This window comes from Saimiri boliviensis, chromosome 5, assembly GCF_048565385.1.
Source record: "Saimiri boliviensis isolate mSaiBol1 chromosome 5, mSaiBol1.pri, whole genome shotgun sequence".
Classification (NCBI taxonomy): domain Eukaryota; kingdom Metazoa; phylum Chordata; class Mammalia; order Primates; family Cebidae; genus Saimiri; species Saimiri boliviensis.
In genome coordinates, this window is record NC_133453.1 from 34,070,810 (window position 1) to 34,087,706 (window position 16,897).

The window sequence follows — 16,897 nt, forward strand, 5'->3', positions numbered from 1 at the left end:
ACCTATAATCCCAGCACTTTGAGAGGCCAAGGCAGAAAGATCACCTGAGGCCAGAAGTTCAAGACCAGCCTGGGCAACATACCCTAACCCTGTCTCTATGAAAAATTAGCTGGGCACAGTGGCAGGATCCCTGGGCCTCGCAGTTTGAGGCTTCAGTGAGTCACGATTGTGCCACTGTACTCTCATCTGGGTGACAAAGCAAGACCCTGTCTTAAAGAAAGAAAGAAAAAAAGATGATATAATGGGAAGAAAACATGAGTCTGAGATCACTTGGGACTTGGGCCCTGGTTTCAGCCTTGCCTCCCACTACCTAGGTGACTATAGTAAGTGACCTAACCTCAGGGCCTGGTCCTTCTCATCTGCAAAAACAGTGGGCCTAGGTGGCCCCTGAGTCTCTTTCTAATCCCAAAATTCTAATTTTTCTCCTCTTAATGATGCATTAAAACAAAGGTCCAGATCTTTTGCACTTTCTTTAAAGAACAAAAGTTCTGTGAAGAATTCCAACTCCTTCCTAATCAAAAGAGCATTCAAAAAGAGCTTGGAAGGTGACAACTTCCTTCTGGAGGGATTTCAACATTGGAAAGTAACCAGACCTCACGTCAGCCAAAAAGATTTGATCTATTAGAAAAATGGCATAGCTTAGACAAACTGCAAAACAGTTTGTGACTATGGAAAAAGAATAAGGTTTAATGAAAAAGAACACTGTATTAAAGAAAATGTGTATATTTACTTCTTCCTAATCTCAGTTCTAGACTAAGAATTCAAACACATTTTAAAAATATATCAGAATCCTTAATTCTGCAGTAACATAAACTATATACTTTAAAGGCAAAAAGAGATATTCCTATGTGTCTCTTCTTAAATCAATTAGAAAGTTAAATTGGTGCATCGGACAGTGTTGATGAATTCAGTATTCCGTGAATTGAAACTGAAATCACACAAACCCTTGGGTCCTTCATCTTTTGGGGGGTGAAGGTTCCTAACTGGATCCCGGATACTGCAATCTGTCCCTGCCCAGGTGAAATCACAAATGCAGGTGGCTTCATTACTACACACCTGTGAAGAAAAAAGAACAGATATGGCATTTTCACTGTATTTTGTAGAATAATGGCGATACATGTAAAAGAGACATGGGGACAGGGAGAAAGCTTTAAAAGCCATTTGGAATTTCTTTTTAAGTTTCCCATGGTTTTGATCACTAGGCATGAAGTAATAACGCATAGATCAAATGTGTAATATTTGATCCATTAATTAAAGAAAAAAGATTAAAAGGAAGAAATTTTTTAATTTATTTATATTATTATTTTTAAATTAAATTGAATTATGTTATTCTTAAATTGAATCATGATATTACTTAAGTACACAAATATCTGATAAGATACTTTTTTCTACTTTTTTCAGAATTAGCTGTTTTTAGGAACATACTTTAAAAATATATACACTTAATTCAATAAATTAATAGATAGTGGGCTCAAAAGCACTGCCAGAGATAAAAGGCCAGGAGACATAAATCACCAATTCCTTGTATGACCTCACCATCACCATGTTCAACACCAAACTTACTTAGTGGCACTTTCCCTGCCCAACAAGCATTACCCTCACCCCATCCCCACACCCACAGTCCCCGGTAACCCTCTTTTCTGTCAGCCAGGCTGAGGACCCACCAGAATGCTGGAATGAAACTGTAATCTAGATGGAATAAATAATAATCAGAAAACTAGAGACAGGAGTGTTTAAACCCTTATCTTCCTGAGAAATACATTCAGGGCAGATTACTAGAGATGATAAAAATCAAACAAGGAAGCTTTTTAATCTGAAATGTTCTAATACCATCATTGCACTGACAAGGCTGAATTTAGCTAAAAAAAAAAAATGATAAAAAAGTGGGAGAGGCAGTAGGGCATTTTTACACATTAAGTTTTATGTTTTCAGAGTAATAACTGAAATAACCAAAAGACCTACCCAGTGATTTTATTTTAATGTAATAATTACTGAGCATTTACTATGTGCCAGTATCTATGCCATATGCTTTAAGCAAGGCATGTCATTTAATCCTCACACCAGTGACTTCCCAAAGCCACTGGATAGCAACAGGTAGAGCCAGGATTCAAACCCAGGATTATTTCTAGCCCCCAGATCCATGCTCTTAATCATTAATTGATACTGTCTCCTCTGTCTCCCCATGAGCCATGATTCAACCAAACTCAAAACACTAGATACTTGTTAGGCACAAGCTTCTTGGGCTTTCCCACCTTGTTCTACTCCATATCACCTGCCTATCTGTCTATTTTGGATCATTTTTACCTTTATCCCAGTATCTCCCTTTTATACTGTTGCTCACAGTTTCTTCACTCTTTCCATCTCTGAAGTCTGTACACATTTTGAAATACCTTATTTTAGCTAAGCCTAATTTAAATAAGCATTAAAATTTATTTTTGGATAGATATGAAGATTAGGTTTACCAGTAAGAGCAACTCGCCCAAACACTTAGTTCACAGAATTACAGATGCGTGCAGGTATGAATATCGACACCATCTTCTCTTTGGCTGACGATGGTCCAAGCATAACTGTACAACTTTATTCATGTGAAATACATCAATGACCCAGTCTCAAGGGTGATTTTGTATACATAGATACTCAGTATGTATACTGAGTAGCTAAAAGTGAATTACTGAGATGGTTCAAGTTGTTTTGAATTGTACAAAACAGTCACCAGGGGTCTATAGTTCCTTTATGAGCCTTATCAATTTTCTTCTAACTGTAAGTGATGCGCTGGTTAATTTTATGTGTTCCCTTTATTTTCTGCCTCACTGCATAAGCTGGGACATTTTATCTCATCATAATCAGCCCTAGGACTGGGATTTATACCATCAGCTCTGTTGGTTCTCAAGCCTTTGGACTCAGACTGAATTATACCACCGGCTTTCCTGGCTCTTCATCTTATAGACAGCAGATTGTTGGGCTTATCCTCCATAATCACATGGGTCAATTCCTCATAATGTCTCCTTTTGTGCATATATATGTATGTATTCTATGGAGAACCTTGACTAATACACAGATGTCAAGGTTTGTTGTTTTTTTTTAATTGAGACAGAGTCTTATTCTGTTGCCCAGGCTAGAGTGCAGTGGCATGATCTTAGCTCACTGTAACCTCCATCTCCTAGGCTCAAGTGATTCTCCTGCCTCAGCCTCCTAAATAGCTGGAATTACAGGTACATGCTGCAACACCTGGCTAATTTTTGTATTTTTAGTAGAGCTGAGGCTCTGCCATGTTGGACAAGCTGATCTTGAACTCCTGGCCTCAAGTGATCAACCCATTTTGGCTTCCCAAAGTGCTGGGATTACAGGTGTGAGCCACCGTGCCCAGCCTCACAGGTGTCAAGTCATATATGAAGAATGCAGTGAATAAAAATAGCCAATGATAAAAAACAAGAACAACAACAAAAAGAAGCCATATTAACACATGGTTTATTCACAGAAGATAAGAGTACTAAGGAAATAATCATAATCAGTGCTTAGATATTAACAGCCACAATAGGAAAATGGCTGGAATGGAAGTCTAACCACTGTGACCATGCCAGACCATGAAGGTTCGAGCTGGCACATTGATATCTACTTACCCCATGGCCCGAACAGACTTTACCCTTGGAATCGAGTGGACAGCTACTCATATTTAGGGCTTGAATTTGTAGGCACTTCCGATCTAAACACATCATAGACGGGCCACATGGTGTTCCATCTTCTACATAGCCCACATCTGTATCATCATCTAAAACTACATGAGCACCACTAAAATGAAAAAGATATACATATAAGCATTCGCACCACACTTAGAAACAGAACATCAATATGAATGAGGTTTGCTCTTCATGAGACTAAAGAGGCTGTCAGTGGATGTGGATTTCTCCTAGCATTATCTCACTCTGCTTCCTCTTCTCCTTTGCCTACCTTTCCTTAATAAAAGAGCACGAAAAAGAAACTCTCTTTCATTATCATTGTTACAGTACAGTACAATGTCATTTGCATAAAGTATATTCTAAATCTTCACTTGTTTCAAGACCCAATATTAAGACTGGAGGAGAAGTATCCATATGAGAACAAAAGAAGCAAATATATCAGCTCTCCAAGGCTTTCAGATGTGGCATGGTAGAAGAAAGCAGATGATGAACAAAAACAGCAAATAAAAATATTTTGAAAAGTATTATTCTTACTTCGAAGATCTAATGATCTATAATTGAAAAAAAATAAACTGGTTAATTTCTATTGATATTTACATACATGTCTAGCTTAATCCTCGGGATGACATTCTAAGAAATGTGTCTTTAGTCAATTTTGTCTTTGTGCAAATGTCACGGAATGAGCTTACACAAACCTGGATGGTATAGCCTTCTATACACCTACACAGTTATATGGTCTAGTATGGCTCCTGGGCTACACAGCATCTTGCTGTACTGGGCAATTATAACACAATGGTAACTACTTGCCTATCTAAACGTATCTAAACATAGAAAAGGAGTAGTATGACTTTTCTATGTTTAGATAGGCAAGTACTTACCATTGTGTAAAAACTTTCAGTCAATGACAGACCACATATATGACAGTGTTTTCATAAGATTATTTCATGTTTCAGTGCTTACTTCTAAAATTTCAAAATTAGGAAAATTTGAAATTGAATGATAATGCTGTAGTCACTAATAGAATTAACTTGCTGAATATTTTGCAAATATGCTAGTTTAGTATACAACAATATAATTTAACAAGGCTATTTTACCTAAAGGCATGAAAACACACATTCAAATAAAGTTTGTATACATCAAAGTAACTAGCTTTAGAAGACTACAAATTTATTCCAGGAGGGATCTTATGAAGACCCTGTTAGAATTGCCTTCAGAACCATTTAAAAGCCAGAAAAAAAGTAACCATTTGACTGAGACAGCATTATCCGATTTAGTGGTACCCAATCAAAGTACTAAAATTATTTTTGGATAATCCCAAATCTTGTATTATCTCACTTAAGGTTACAATATGGTGCTCTAAGGGTACTAAAAGTAAAAGTTTGCAGACGTTGAAGGCAGTTCTGTAGGGGGAAGGCGAAAAGTGTTTCGAGCAACAACAATACCACTGAGTAAGAGAACAGTATCTCAGAATTATGACGACTCTGAAGGGAACAATACCTATTTGGAATATAATATTATTCCCTGGCTAAACAAAAATAAGCCTTATACTCACAGACAACTAGATATCAAATGTTTGCTTATAGCTATACATAATATTTTAAAAAATATTTTCTATGTGATTAGGTATTTGTTAAGCCATCTTCCAAACCATATACTACATAAAGCATAGTTTAAATTCTTTTTTTTTTCAGTCATTAAAACACACACACACACATACACACACACACACACACACACACACACACACACACACACACAGTGTTCAAATAGTGGCATACTCTAATGTTTAAAACTTTAATAATGGGTTAGAATGAACACCATAATTCTACTCTTAAAATTATGATGATGAACAAGGTCATATTACTACTAACTAGTCTAATTTTGAGCAAATGTAAGCTGCAAGTCAATATACAACTTTGTTTTTTTTTTTAAGTGACTGTCAACACAAAAGTTGACAATAAAATCTAAATTAACTTTCCTCTTGTAACAACTAGAAAAATCTTTGGTTTTTGATTTTTGTGAAATTTGTAATTCTCATGGCTTATTAGTTCTTCCAACATTATGTTACCTGCAGTCAATCACCCGGCCTTGATGGTAGAAGGAAGTTGGGATGATCTCACCCTGAAGTTGACCAATACGTGGAGCTCGAGTGAGATTGGTACACAGTAAGAATCCACAGAACACATCACTGAACATGTGTTAAAAAAACAAACAGACCAGACAGGAGGAATCAAGCTAAAAAAATCAAAATGATTCAGTCCACATTTATTCACATTTTAAAAATATTCTCTTTCTTCCTAAACAAAAACAGTTGATTATTTATCAGTGGTAGGTGATAACCCCCTCCCTCTTTGCTAAGAGGATCACAGTTTTGCCTGGAACAGCAAAGTGCCCAGCCCTGAAAGATGGACCATGACTGGTATCTAAGCTATTCTTGGTACTTCCGTTCTTGACACCTACTTTCCTATCCATTCCACTTCTCATCTTCCTAGAGTTAAAACTGGCCCCTGGGCTGTGAAGATGTGAGGAAGAGTCAGCTCAGGAGTGGCTGGAAGGATTTTGTTTCCTGGATAAAAGGTTAGAGACTGACAGGGAGAATACCTTTTGCTCCTATCCCTACTTCCCACCTTTGAATACATAGCTTTTGCATCCACTTCACAATCATGAGTTCACAAAGCATAAGGACAAAAAGTTAATATGCTAAGGGTTGCAGAATAGAGGGGCAGAAATTATCTGGGTCTTTGATGACCTTGTTAAACTCATGCACCATGAGGACCACTACCTCCAGTCTATCTGTTAAGTAAACAATGACTCCTAAAAAATGGGCAAAGAATTGAAGTGGCACAACCCCAAAAAAGGAAATCTATTCCAATAAATGTATGAAAATGTGCTAAATTACACTTGTAATCTGGGGAAATGCAAATTAAAACCATGATAATATAGTAGGTCACATCCTCCAGAACAGATAAAAGTAAAAAGTCTGATAATACCAAGTTTTGCTGAAACATGGTACAACAAGATTCTCATATACATAATACTGATGGTAGAATTTACTAGTTCAACCATTTTAGAAAACAGTTTGACATCATTTGGTAATACTGATAACATCCCCTAAGACTTAGCAATTTTTCTACTTATGTATAGGCCTTACAGAAACAGGTACAAATGTATACTAGGTTACATATATAAGAATATTCACAGCAGCATAGATCCTAACAACCAAAAAATAAAAACAATCCAATGTTCATCAACACAGATTGGAGAACTAAAGTATAGTATATTCATTCAAATGTGCATTTATAAAAGTGAAATGAACAATAAAAATGAACAGCAGATAGCTATATACATCACAGAAAACTCTAAAAATGCTGGATGTGAGAGGCAAAATACAATATAATACATGAAGCATTAGGGATGAAAACTTAGGCAGTAGAACTCTAAAGGAAAGCAAGAAAGTGACTGCCACAAATGTCAGGATCAAAGTATCTGCACTATTTCTGGGATGCTGCAATGTTCTATTTCTTGACCCATGTAGGAGTGGCATGGGAGTTCACTTCATATTTATTTGGTAAAATATATGTTTATGTGTTACTTATTTTTATGTTTATATAGTTCACCATTTTTAAAAACTAGAGATGAGATCTCACTATGTTGTCCAGACTGGTCTTGAACTGTACTCAAGTGATCCACTCGCCTCAGCCTCCCTAAGTGCTGGGATTATAGACATGAACCACCACATCTGCCCTATTTCACAATTTTTTCAAGTTTCAAAACACATTAATTTCCCTTAACTTATTGGGGATTGGGTATTCTATTATCAGATCTTCAAAAGCTATGCTTTACAATAATCTAATCCAATGCCTCTCAAACTTTTTGAAGTCATGAGACACAGAGAGATAATCAGATATCTCTAGGACATGGGGTGTAAGAATAAAGCTAATCAAATTCAAGATGTCCAATCCCATGAATCTTGACTACCTCAGGTTCCCCTTGCACCTATCTTGTGACATCTCAAGGACTGGAACATCTGTGCTTCGCTCATGAGACATCAGATGGGAAGCTCTGTTTTCTATTATTTTGGTTTAATTTTTTTTAAATTATAGTCAAAGATTTGTTGCCTACTATGGCCTCATCCATTGACAAAGACTACATGGAATTGCAGTTTCATAAAATATAGCACAGAGATCATTAACTGAGAATAAAGCTTCCCTTAAAGTCTTGCCCTGCTTCAAAGTTAGGAGAATTTTCATTGCTTTAGAAGGAAAAGTAAAGAGGTTTGAACTATTAATAATTCCATTGATCTACAGTAACTGAATTAACCTTAATAACCTAATTAATGAGAATTCTAACTTTCCTTAGCTAATCAAAGGGAAATATTGGGCTGAGCATGGTGGGCTCATGCCTGTAATCCCAGCATTTTGGGAGGCTGAGGAGGTGGATCACTTGAGGTCAGGAGTTTGAGACCAGCCTGGTCAACATGGTGAAACCCATCTCTATTAAAAATACAAAAATTAGCCAGGCATGGTGGCAGGCACCTGTAATTCCAGCTATTCAGGAGGCTGAGGTACAAGAATCATTTGAACCCAGGAGGTGGAGGTTGCAGTGAGCCGAGATCATCCCACTGCACTCCAGCCGTGATGATAGAGCAAGACTCAGTCTCAAAAAAAAAAGAATAGAAAAAAAGAAGTATCAATGTACTCTGAAAGCATCTCATTTCCTGAGTAAAGATGCCTCTAATATGCACTAACTAGATGCTTTTTAGAAGGAAAAAAAATTTCTGATGTAGACATTAGATGTCTGATTAAATCAAATGTTACTACACTTGTGAAACAATAAAAAAATACAGTAAGATTTCATGTTGGTCACAAAAATATCCACATATACTAATACATCATAGGCCATATATTCTAGTAAAAGTAGAAAATGAAAAGCTAGTTTTAATTTGTAATACTTTGGCAAAGTATCTCGTCAGAACAAAAACAAAGTAAAATGCAGCACATGAGAAATCTGAATTCTGTGGAAATGGCATGAGTCTGTAGCACAGTAACAGTTTACAGCTATTTGCCTCTAGATGTAATAATATCTATTAAAAATAAATATTTCAAATTTTTGAATAGGTGAACGCTTAGGAAAAAAATCAGTAGCATTTATTTTGTGCTCATTTTGCACTTGTGTAAGGGTTTCCAAGTCCAGTGATTATGCCCTCAGAGCTGACCACTCACTGTTTGCTGCACTGAATCCACCGGTCTCCATCCTTCCCACAGTTTCCCTTCTCAGTGCCTTCTGTATTCAGCTTTTCATAGCAGAACTTGTCAGACCCTGCAGCCTCTTTTGGAGACAGGTAAGAGAAGAAAATTAATCTTTATTTTCTTTGTTATCCATAACCAATAGTGTGGCAGTAAGTGTTTAACACTTGGTTCTCCAGAAAAAGGAAAAAGAACACCCAGATTTGTAGCATTTGCAAGTTTCCATGGTGTAAATTCTTCATGGCTGATCTCACACTATCAATGTGGTGTCCACTGGCTTGTAAAATTTTTAAAAATTTAACAATTGGCTCTTGCAAGCTAATACAAAAAAGCTCTAACACAGCACTGTTTTTAGCCTGAGAAACAGATTTCTCTCCAATCCTTGTTGGTGTGTTTGAAGATAGAAGATGAGAATGATTATCAGCAGTAATTAGTGCAGCAATACACAGGAAACTAACATTCTTAATCTTCTTTTCTATTAATATTAGGAGATTAATTATAAAGTTGTAGCCCATTGAGATTTTATATTGGCACCTGAGTTTTGATAGTTAAACCTTTCAAAATACAAATGTGTCTCTATTATCTTTTCTCTGTCAAAACTAAAGTGCTGAATGTAAATCTTTCAAATAAATGATATTTGCCAAACTCTAAAATCACTTGCGCCGGAGCCCTGTTCTTCTGTGTGCTTTTTTCCCCTTTGGGGTGAACCCAGCCTCAGCCAGCAAGGCAGACTCATTTCTCATTCTTCCCATCTGGCCCTCATGAACTGATACTCATTGGAGAGGCAATGTAAATGTCAGGAAGAGAATATGTGCATGAACTTTTAGGAAATGTAATAAGAACCATAGCCACCATGTACCTGCCTGCATCTCAGAAAGTATCTGCATCTCTTCACTTTAAAGTGAGACAGTAAATGACAAAATTTAAAAAATAAATCTGGTATTTTCCTGGGTAAAAACCAGAAAGCTAACTTGTGTGTGTTAATGGGAAAAAAAAGGGGGGGGTCAAATGTTAAATCCAAGGTACAACACAAATCACACAAGTGGCTGGATAATCACACTGAACTCAGCCCAATCTTTGCAAGTGAATGCAACATTCTTCTCTGAGAACCACAGCCACTAAATGGAACTGCTCAGTTCTGACAAGTACCCAACTTAAGCAGTTGTTTTCTACAGTTTTTGTGACTAAGATTCACAGTTCTCTTTATTCTCATCCTTTTTAGGTTCTTTTTTTTTAAACATCACTCCAAGCTGTGCCTCTCTCTCAGCAAGACCGGCAGAGAAGAACACTATTAAGAGAAAATGGTATGTGTAACCACCAAGCAAGGAGATGCAACCTACTTGTTCCCCAGATGTACTGACACTGGTTGTCTCTGGTCTTGCACTCGCCATTGTAGCAGCGGCCCTGGGGACGAGAGCACATATATGAGTCACACAGAGTCAGTTCGTTTTCCTCCAGACTTTTACTACAATGTCTCCCTCTAGTTGACTTGGACAAGGTTTTTTTCATTCCATACCCTAATATTTTTATAGTAACCTATAAGAATCATACACATCTTAAGACTAACAGTTAAAAATGTAGAATTCAAAACAGCACTCATTGTGCAGCTCTCTAAATCTAAACTAAACATCAAAAATTTGAAATTTTACTGTAAACAAAGATTGGTACATTTCTGTGAGAGACACCAAAAAGATTTTTAGCTTCTTTTGTGTATGGATGGTTAGAAACATCAAATCTGCATTTGACATCATGATACTCATGTGCAGGTTATAATATGGCTTCCAGGAAAAAAAAAAAAACTCATGACAGATTGTCATATTTTCTTTCCCACAACAGGTAGGCTGAAATTACTGAAAGATGGTCATAACTCAATAAATGAGACTTCCAGTTCTTCAGCTATTAACATTAGTTTTTTTCTCTTAATCTGGACAATTTGTCACCAGAGGTAAATATATTTAATATTTGGCATACATGAAGCAATTCTAAATTAGGATCCCACCGTAATTATTTACTTGAGTAAAATTCCCTTTGAAGTTATATTAATATTTATCAAAAAAGGAAAAAAAAAACTTTCCAACTAATCCTTTTTAAATTACACTTAAAATTTATAGCCCAGCATACCTGATTTTGATTGCATGCATATCCATCTTGCTTATGAAGATTTGGTGGGCACTGCAAAATATTACCTTTTTAGTTAATATTCAGCATGCTAGGTACCTTCAGATAATGTGCATACTATATAAAAATGCAAGCATGGTGGCTATCTATAACTAGAAGCATTGAGAAAAACACATGCAACTTCTTAAGTTATTAATTCAAATTTATTTATCCTATTATTGGTAAAATAAGTAAATAAAGACCACATATTACATGTGTTTTATATGTTTCCTCTGTTTATGGTGAGGTGGACCAGAATAACAAGTCACATTCACTTGCCTACAGAGTTAAAATTAGAAGAGATTAAAATGAACAATGAAGGAAATGAATCAGCTTGGTACATATGAGGGGACACATTCAAGAAACTAATTTACAAGAACTTGCTCAGCTCTGTGAAAATGTCAAATCTGCATTTGACATCATGACATTTTACCTATAGGCTACTTTAGTGAAACAGAGACATACTCTGCCTTTCCACACAAAATAAGTGCCATACCTCCATTATATTAATAGTTCTGACCTCTTCAAAGCACAGGCATGTTAGAACAGTCTGTGATGTGATGGTTATTTCTTTTTATAAGTCTGTATCAAATCATTTAAAAAAAACTTCATTTCCCCCCAAAATTACTCTCTGTACATTTTATTTACCACATTCAAGAGAATATAAAAAGGTCAAGTCAAAGGCTCTGCTACAGTGTTTAAAACAAATACAAAAAGAAAAAATATGCAGGCATGGCAAACTAATAAGAAACAGCAATGTGCACCGAGGTCCTCCTTCGGTCTTCACCTTCTCAGTAAACGATGTTCCATCCTTCCAATTGCTCAAGCCAAAGACCATAGTCATCCTCTATTCCTCTACTCTCTCACTCTCCCTCCATCTAGTCTGTCGATAAATCCTGCTAGTTCTATCTTCAAAATATAATTCCAATTTGACCACTTTTCTCCATCCCTACTGCTCACACCCTGTCCAAGCAACCACCACTTCTCACCTGGATTACTGTAAAAGCTTCCCACCTGAGTCCCTTGCTCCCACCCTAGTCACCTTAGAGTTTACATTGCTATCAGAGTGATCTCTTTAAAAAGGTACATATCAAATCACATGTATCTTCCATTTCCCAACTTACTCAATGACCTTCTAAGCTCAACATGATCTGCTCCTACACTCTCTCACCCTGTCATCTCTGTGACATCATTTTCTGTTCAACCATGGCTGACGTGACTCCACGTAGACACACCAGACATGCTGCCACCCACAACCTTTGCCTTTGCTCTCCCGTTGTTGCTCTGGATTTCTGCATGGCTCATTCCCTCACCTTTGTTAGAGCTTTGCTCAAGTATCATCGTCCCAAAGAGGCTTTCTCTACCCCCGTTCTTCAAAGTCGCAACCCCTCCCATGCTGGCACTCTCTGCAGTTGTGCGAATTTAGGATAAGGGCTTTAAGGTTTTCTTTGTTTGTTTGTTTATTAGAGAAGTCTACAAGTTCTTTTTTTTTCCTTCTCTAAAGCACTTAGCACCAACTGACAATTCATGTTTTACTACTTGTTTGCTTATTGTTGCCCTCATCATAATGTGAGCTCCAGGCAGGCAGGATTCTATGTTTTGTTACCTGTTGCTGCCCCACTACCTACAACACCACCAGCCATGTGGCAGATGTGCAAGTACTGTGAGCTGACAGAGAAAATAAATGAATTTCCCAATAACCAGATACAACTATGTTACTCTATGCTGTACATATTGAGCCATTTATCAAGTTCACCACAGAAAGATAACAGAACTAATGTAGCATTCCTAAGAGGCAGTAATTTCCTAACCAATATTCCAAGGCAGAGGCTTTGCTTCTACACCTTTCTAAAGAATAACTGACTCATACAAGTTTCATTTGCCCAAGCTTTTTATTCAACCTAATGAGTATTCAAGGAGTCAGCACTAAAAAAGCAGAAATATACAACTACACAACTGCACAAAAGCTGTAATCCCTGTGGTTTCTTTCACCCATCCAGAGCCATTCAAAATGCAATCATTACCTCATTAATCAACTATCATTAATTATTCACTCACTTTAAAACTAATACAACCAATGATGGGGATCTTGTTGGACGGGAGGCAGGACTAGATTGCAGCTCTGGACAGAGCAATGCGTGGAGGCCTGCACTATGAATTTTAGCTCCACATTGACTGCAAGAACAAACCAGCAATCTCAAGACCAACAGACCCTCTGAAGGAGGCAGACTGCTCCTGCAGTACCCAGGAGACACCCAAATACTGTGAGTACCCCAAAAGGCGGAAAAGGAGACCCTCCTCTATTGAACACATACCTACACTGGAGAAGCTGAAGGTCTTTTTTGTAGGAGAGGTTTCTGACTTTACCTGGAGCTGAGTCAAGTTAGAGAGTTGAGCAAAATATAGGGGTGGGGGAAGCAGCAGAAAGGTCCTGGGAGCTTGCTGGGTCCCCTAGCTGCTCATTCCTGCCTGGTACCACAGGGATCCATTGGGAGGGTGGCCAGAGGAGCAGGGGGTAAAACTCCACAGGAAGAAGGAAATCTCTAGCTAAACTTTCTAACAATTTGAACTGGGCAAGAAGCCTCCTGGCCATAACTCGGGGTAGGGCATGAATTGGGTGTGGAGACTTCACAGGTGGGGGAAGAACTGAAGCCCTTTTCTCTCCAAGCTGGGACCATTAGGTGGGGCAGGGTTAGGTGTGTCTGAGCTCAGACTATCTTTGAGCAGGTCTTGCTGTGACTGCTGCAGGGGATGGGGCTAAAATTCCCAGGTCCCTGGAGTTCTGTACCTAGGAAGATTATGGCTGCCTCTGCTGAGTCATGCCATTGTCAGGAAACTGGAAGAAAGCTGGTAGTCACAGGCCCTCACTGAGCTCCCATGCAAACTGAAGGGCTGATTACAGTGGAAGACAAAGGGCATATAATCTTGGGCGTTCTAGGGCCCAGTCCCCGCCTATAGCTATAGTAGTGTGGGTCCCTCTCCACACTACTATAGCTGATGCTCTCTGGAAAGCACCACTTCATGGCAGGAGGTCAACCAGCACAAAAATAGATCATTGGACCACCAACGCTAAGGACCCTCATGGAGTCCACTGCACCCTCCAACACCTTCACCAGAACAGGTGCTGGTATCCATGGCTGAGAGACTCACAGAAGGTTCACATCACAGGACTCTGTGCAGACAACCCCCAGTACCAACCCAGAGCTGGGGAGACTTGCTGGGTGGCTAGACCCAGAAGAGAGGCAACAATCACTGTGGTTTGGTTCACAGGAAGCCATATCCATAGGAAAAGGGGGAGACTACTATATCAAGGGAACACCCCATGGGACAAAAAAATCTGAACAACAGCCATTAGCCCTAGACCTTCCCTCTGACAGAGCCTATCCAAATAAGAAGGAACCAGAAAACCAACTCTGGTAATATGACAAAACAAGGCTCTTCAATAACCCCTTCCAAAATCACATTAGTTTACCAGAAAGGGATCCAAACCAAGAAGAAATCCCTGATTTACCAGAAAAAAGGATTCAGAGGTTAGTTATTAAGCTAATCAGGGAGAGACTACAGAAAGGCAAAGTCCAAAGCAAGGAAATCCAAAAAATGATGTAAGAAGTGAAGGGAAAAATATTAATAGAAACAGATAGCTTAAAGAAAAAAAAACTAAAACAATTCAGAAAACTTTGGACACATTTTTAGAAATGTGAAATGCTCTGGAAAGTCTCAGCAATAGAATTGAACAAGGAGAAGAAAGAAATTGAGAGCTAGACAAAGTCTTCAAATTAACCCAATTCAACAAAAACAAAAAAAACTAAGAAAGTATGAACAAAGCCTCCAAGAAGTCTGGGATTATGTTAAACAACCAACCCTAAGAATAATCAGTGTACCTGAGGAAGAAGAAAGTTCTAAGAGCTTGGAAAACATATTTGAATGAATAATTTAGGAAAAATTCCCTGACCTTCCAAGAGACCTAGCCATGCATATGTTAAAAACACAAAGAACACCTGGAAAATTCATCACAAAAAGATCATCACCTAGGCACATTGTCATCAGGTTATCCAAAGTTAAGACAAAGGGAACAATCTTAAAAGCTGTGAGACAGAAGTACTCAGGTAATCTATAAAGGAAAACCTATCAGATTAACAGCAGATTTCTCAGCAGAAACTCTCCAAGCTAGAAGGGATTGGGGACCAATCTTCAGCCTCCTCAAACAAAACAATTATCAGCCAAGAATTTTGTATCCAATGAAACTAAACATCATATGTGAAGGAAAGATACACTCGTTTTCAGACAAACAAATGATGAGAGAATTCACCACTACCAAATCACCACTACAAGAACTGCTAAAAGGATCTCTAAATCTTGAAACAAATCCTGGAAACACATCAAAACAGAACCGCTTTAAAGCATAAATCACACAGGACCTATAAAACAAAAATACAAGTTAGAAAGCAAAAACAAAAAACAAAAATCCAGTACACAGGCAACAAAAAGCAAGATGAAGGCAATGATACCTCACATTTCCATACTAACATTGACTGTGATGGCCTAAATGCTTCACTTAAGATACAGAAGCACAGAATGGATAAGAATTCACCAACCGTCTGTTGCCTTCAGGAGAGTCATTTGACACCTAAGAACTCACATAAACTTAAAGGGGTAGAAAAGGCATTTCATGCAAATGGACACCAAAAGCAAGCAGGAGTAGCTATTCTTATACTAGCCAAAACAAACTTTAAAGCAACAGCAGATAAAAGAGACAAAGGGGAACAGTATATAATGGTAAAAGGCCTTGTCCAACAGGAAAATATCACAATCCTAAACATATATGCACCTAACACTGGAGCTCCCAAATTTATAAAACGATTACTAATCGACCTAAGAAATGACATACACAGCAACACAACAATAGTGGGGGACTTCAATACTCCACTAGCGACAGCATTAGACAGGACATCAAGGCAGAAAGTCAACAGAGAAACAATGGATTTAAACTATACGTTGGGACCATTGGGCTTAACAGATATATACAGAACATTTCATCCAACAACTGTAGAATACACACTCTATTTAACAGTGCATGGAACCTTCTCCAAGATCATATGATAGGCCATAAAATGAGCCTCAATATATTTAAGAACATTGAAATTACATCAAGTACTCTCTCAGATCACAGTGGAATAAAACTGGAAATCAACTCTAAAAAGAACATTCAAAACCATGCAAATACATGTAAATTAAATAACCTGTTCCTGAATGAGCATTGGGTCAAAAACAAAATCAAGATGGAAATTAAAACATTCTTCAAATTGAATGACACTGATTACACAACCTATCAAAACCTCTGGGATACAACAAAGGTGATGTTAACAGGAAATTTCATAGCCCTAAAGGCCTACATCAAAAAGACTGAAAGAGCACAGACAATCTAAGGTTACATTTTAAGGAACTAGAGAAACAAAAACACACCAAACCCAAACCCAGCAGAAGAAAGAAAATAGCCAAGATCAGAGCAGAACTAAATGAAATTGAAACAACAACAACAAAAATACAAAAGATAAATGAAACAAAAAGCTGGTTCTTTGATAAGATAAAGTTGATAGACCATTAGCAAGATTAACCATGAAAGGAAGACAGAAAATCCAAATAACCTCACTAAGAAATGAAACAGGAGATATTACAACTGACGCTGCTGAAATACAAAAGAAGCATTCAAGGCTACTATGAGCACCTTTACACACATAAACTAGAAAACCTAAAAGAGGTGGATAAATCCCTGGAAAAATACAGTGCTCCCAGCTTAAATCAGAAAATATTAGATAC

The 16,897-nt window shown here is 37.7% G+C and overlaps 1 protein-coding gene across 4 annotated transcripts in view; it reads right to left on the minus strand.

Moving 5' to 3' along the window:
- Positions 1-16,897, minus strand: part of ADAM23 (ADAM metallopeptidase domain 23) — a 167,295-nt gene that overhangs the window by 23,667 nt on the left and 126,731 nt on the right. For all 4 annotated transcript variants that reach the window (XM_003925736.4, XM_074399167.1, XM_074399168.1 and 1 more), the window contains 6 exons: positions 11,045-11,095; positions 10,264-10,327; positions 8,900-9,005; positions 5,746-5,865; positions 3,621-3,789; positions 945-1,056 (listed from right to left, as the gene is read on the minus strand). In XM_003925736.4, the coding sequence (XP_003925785.2) occupies positions 945-1,056; positions 3,621-3,789; positions 5,746-5,865; positions 8,900-9,005; positions 10,264-10,327; positions 11,045-11,095 (622 nt within the window). The remainder of the gene's footprint in view (positions 1-944; positions 1,057-3,620; positions 3,790-5,745; positions 5,866-8,899; positions 9,006-10,263; positions 10,328-11,044; positions 11,096-16,897) is intronic.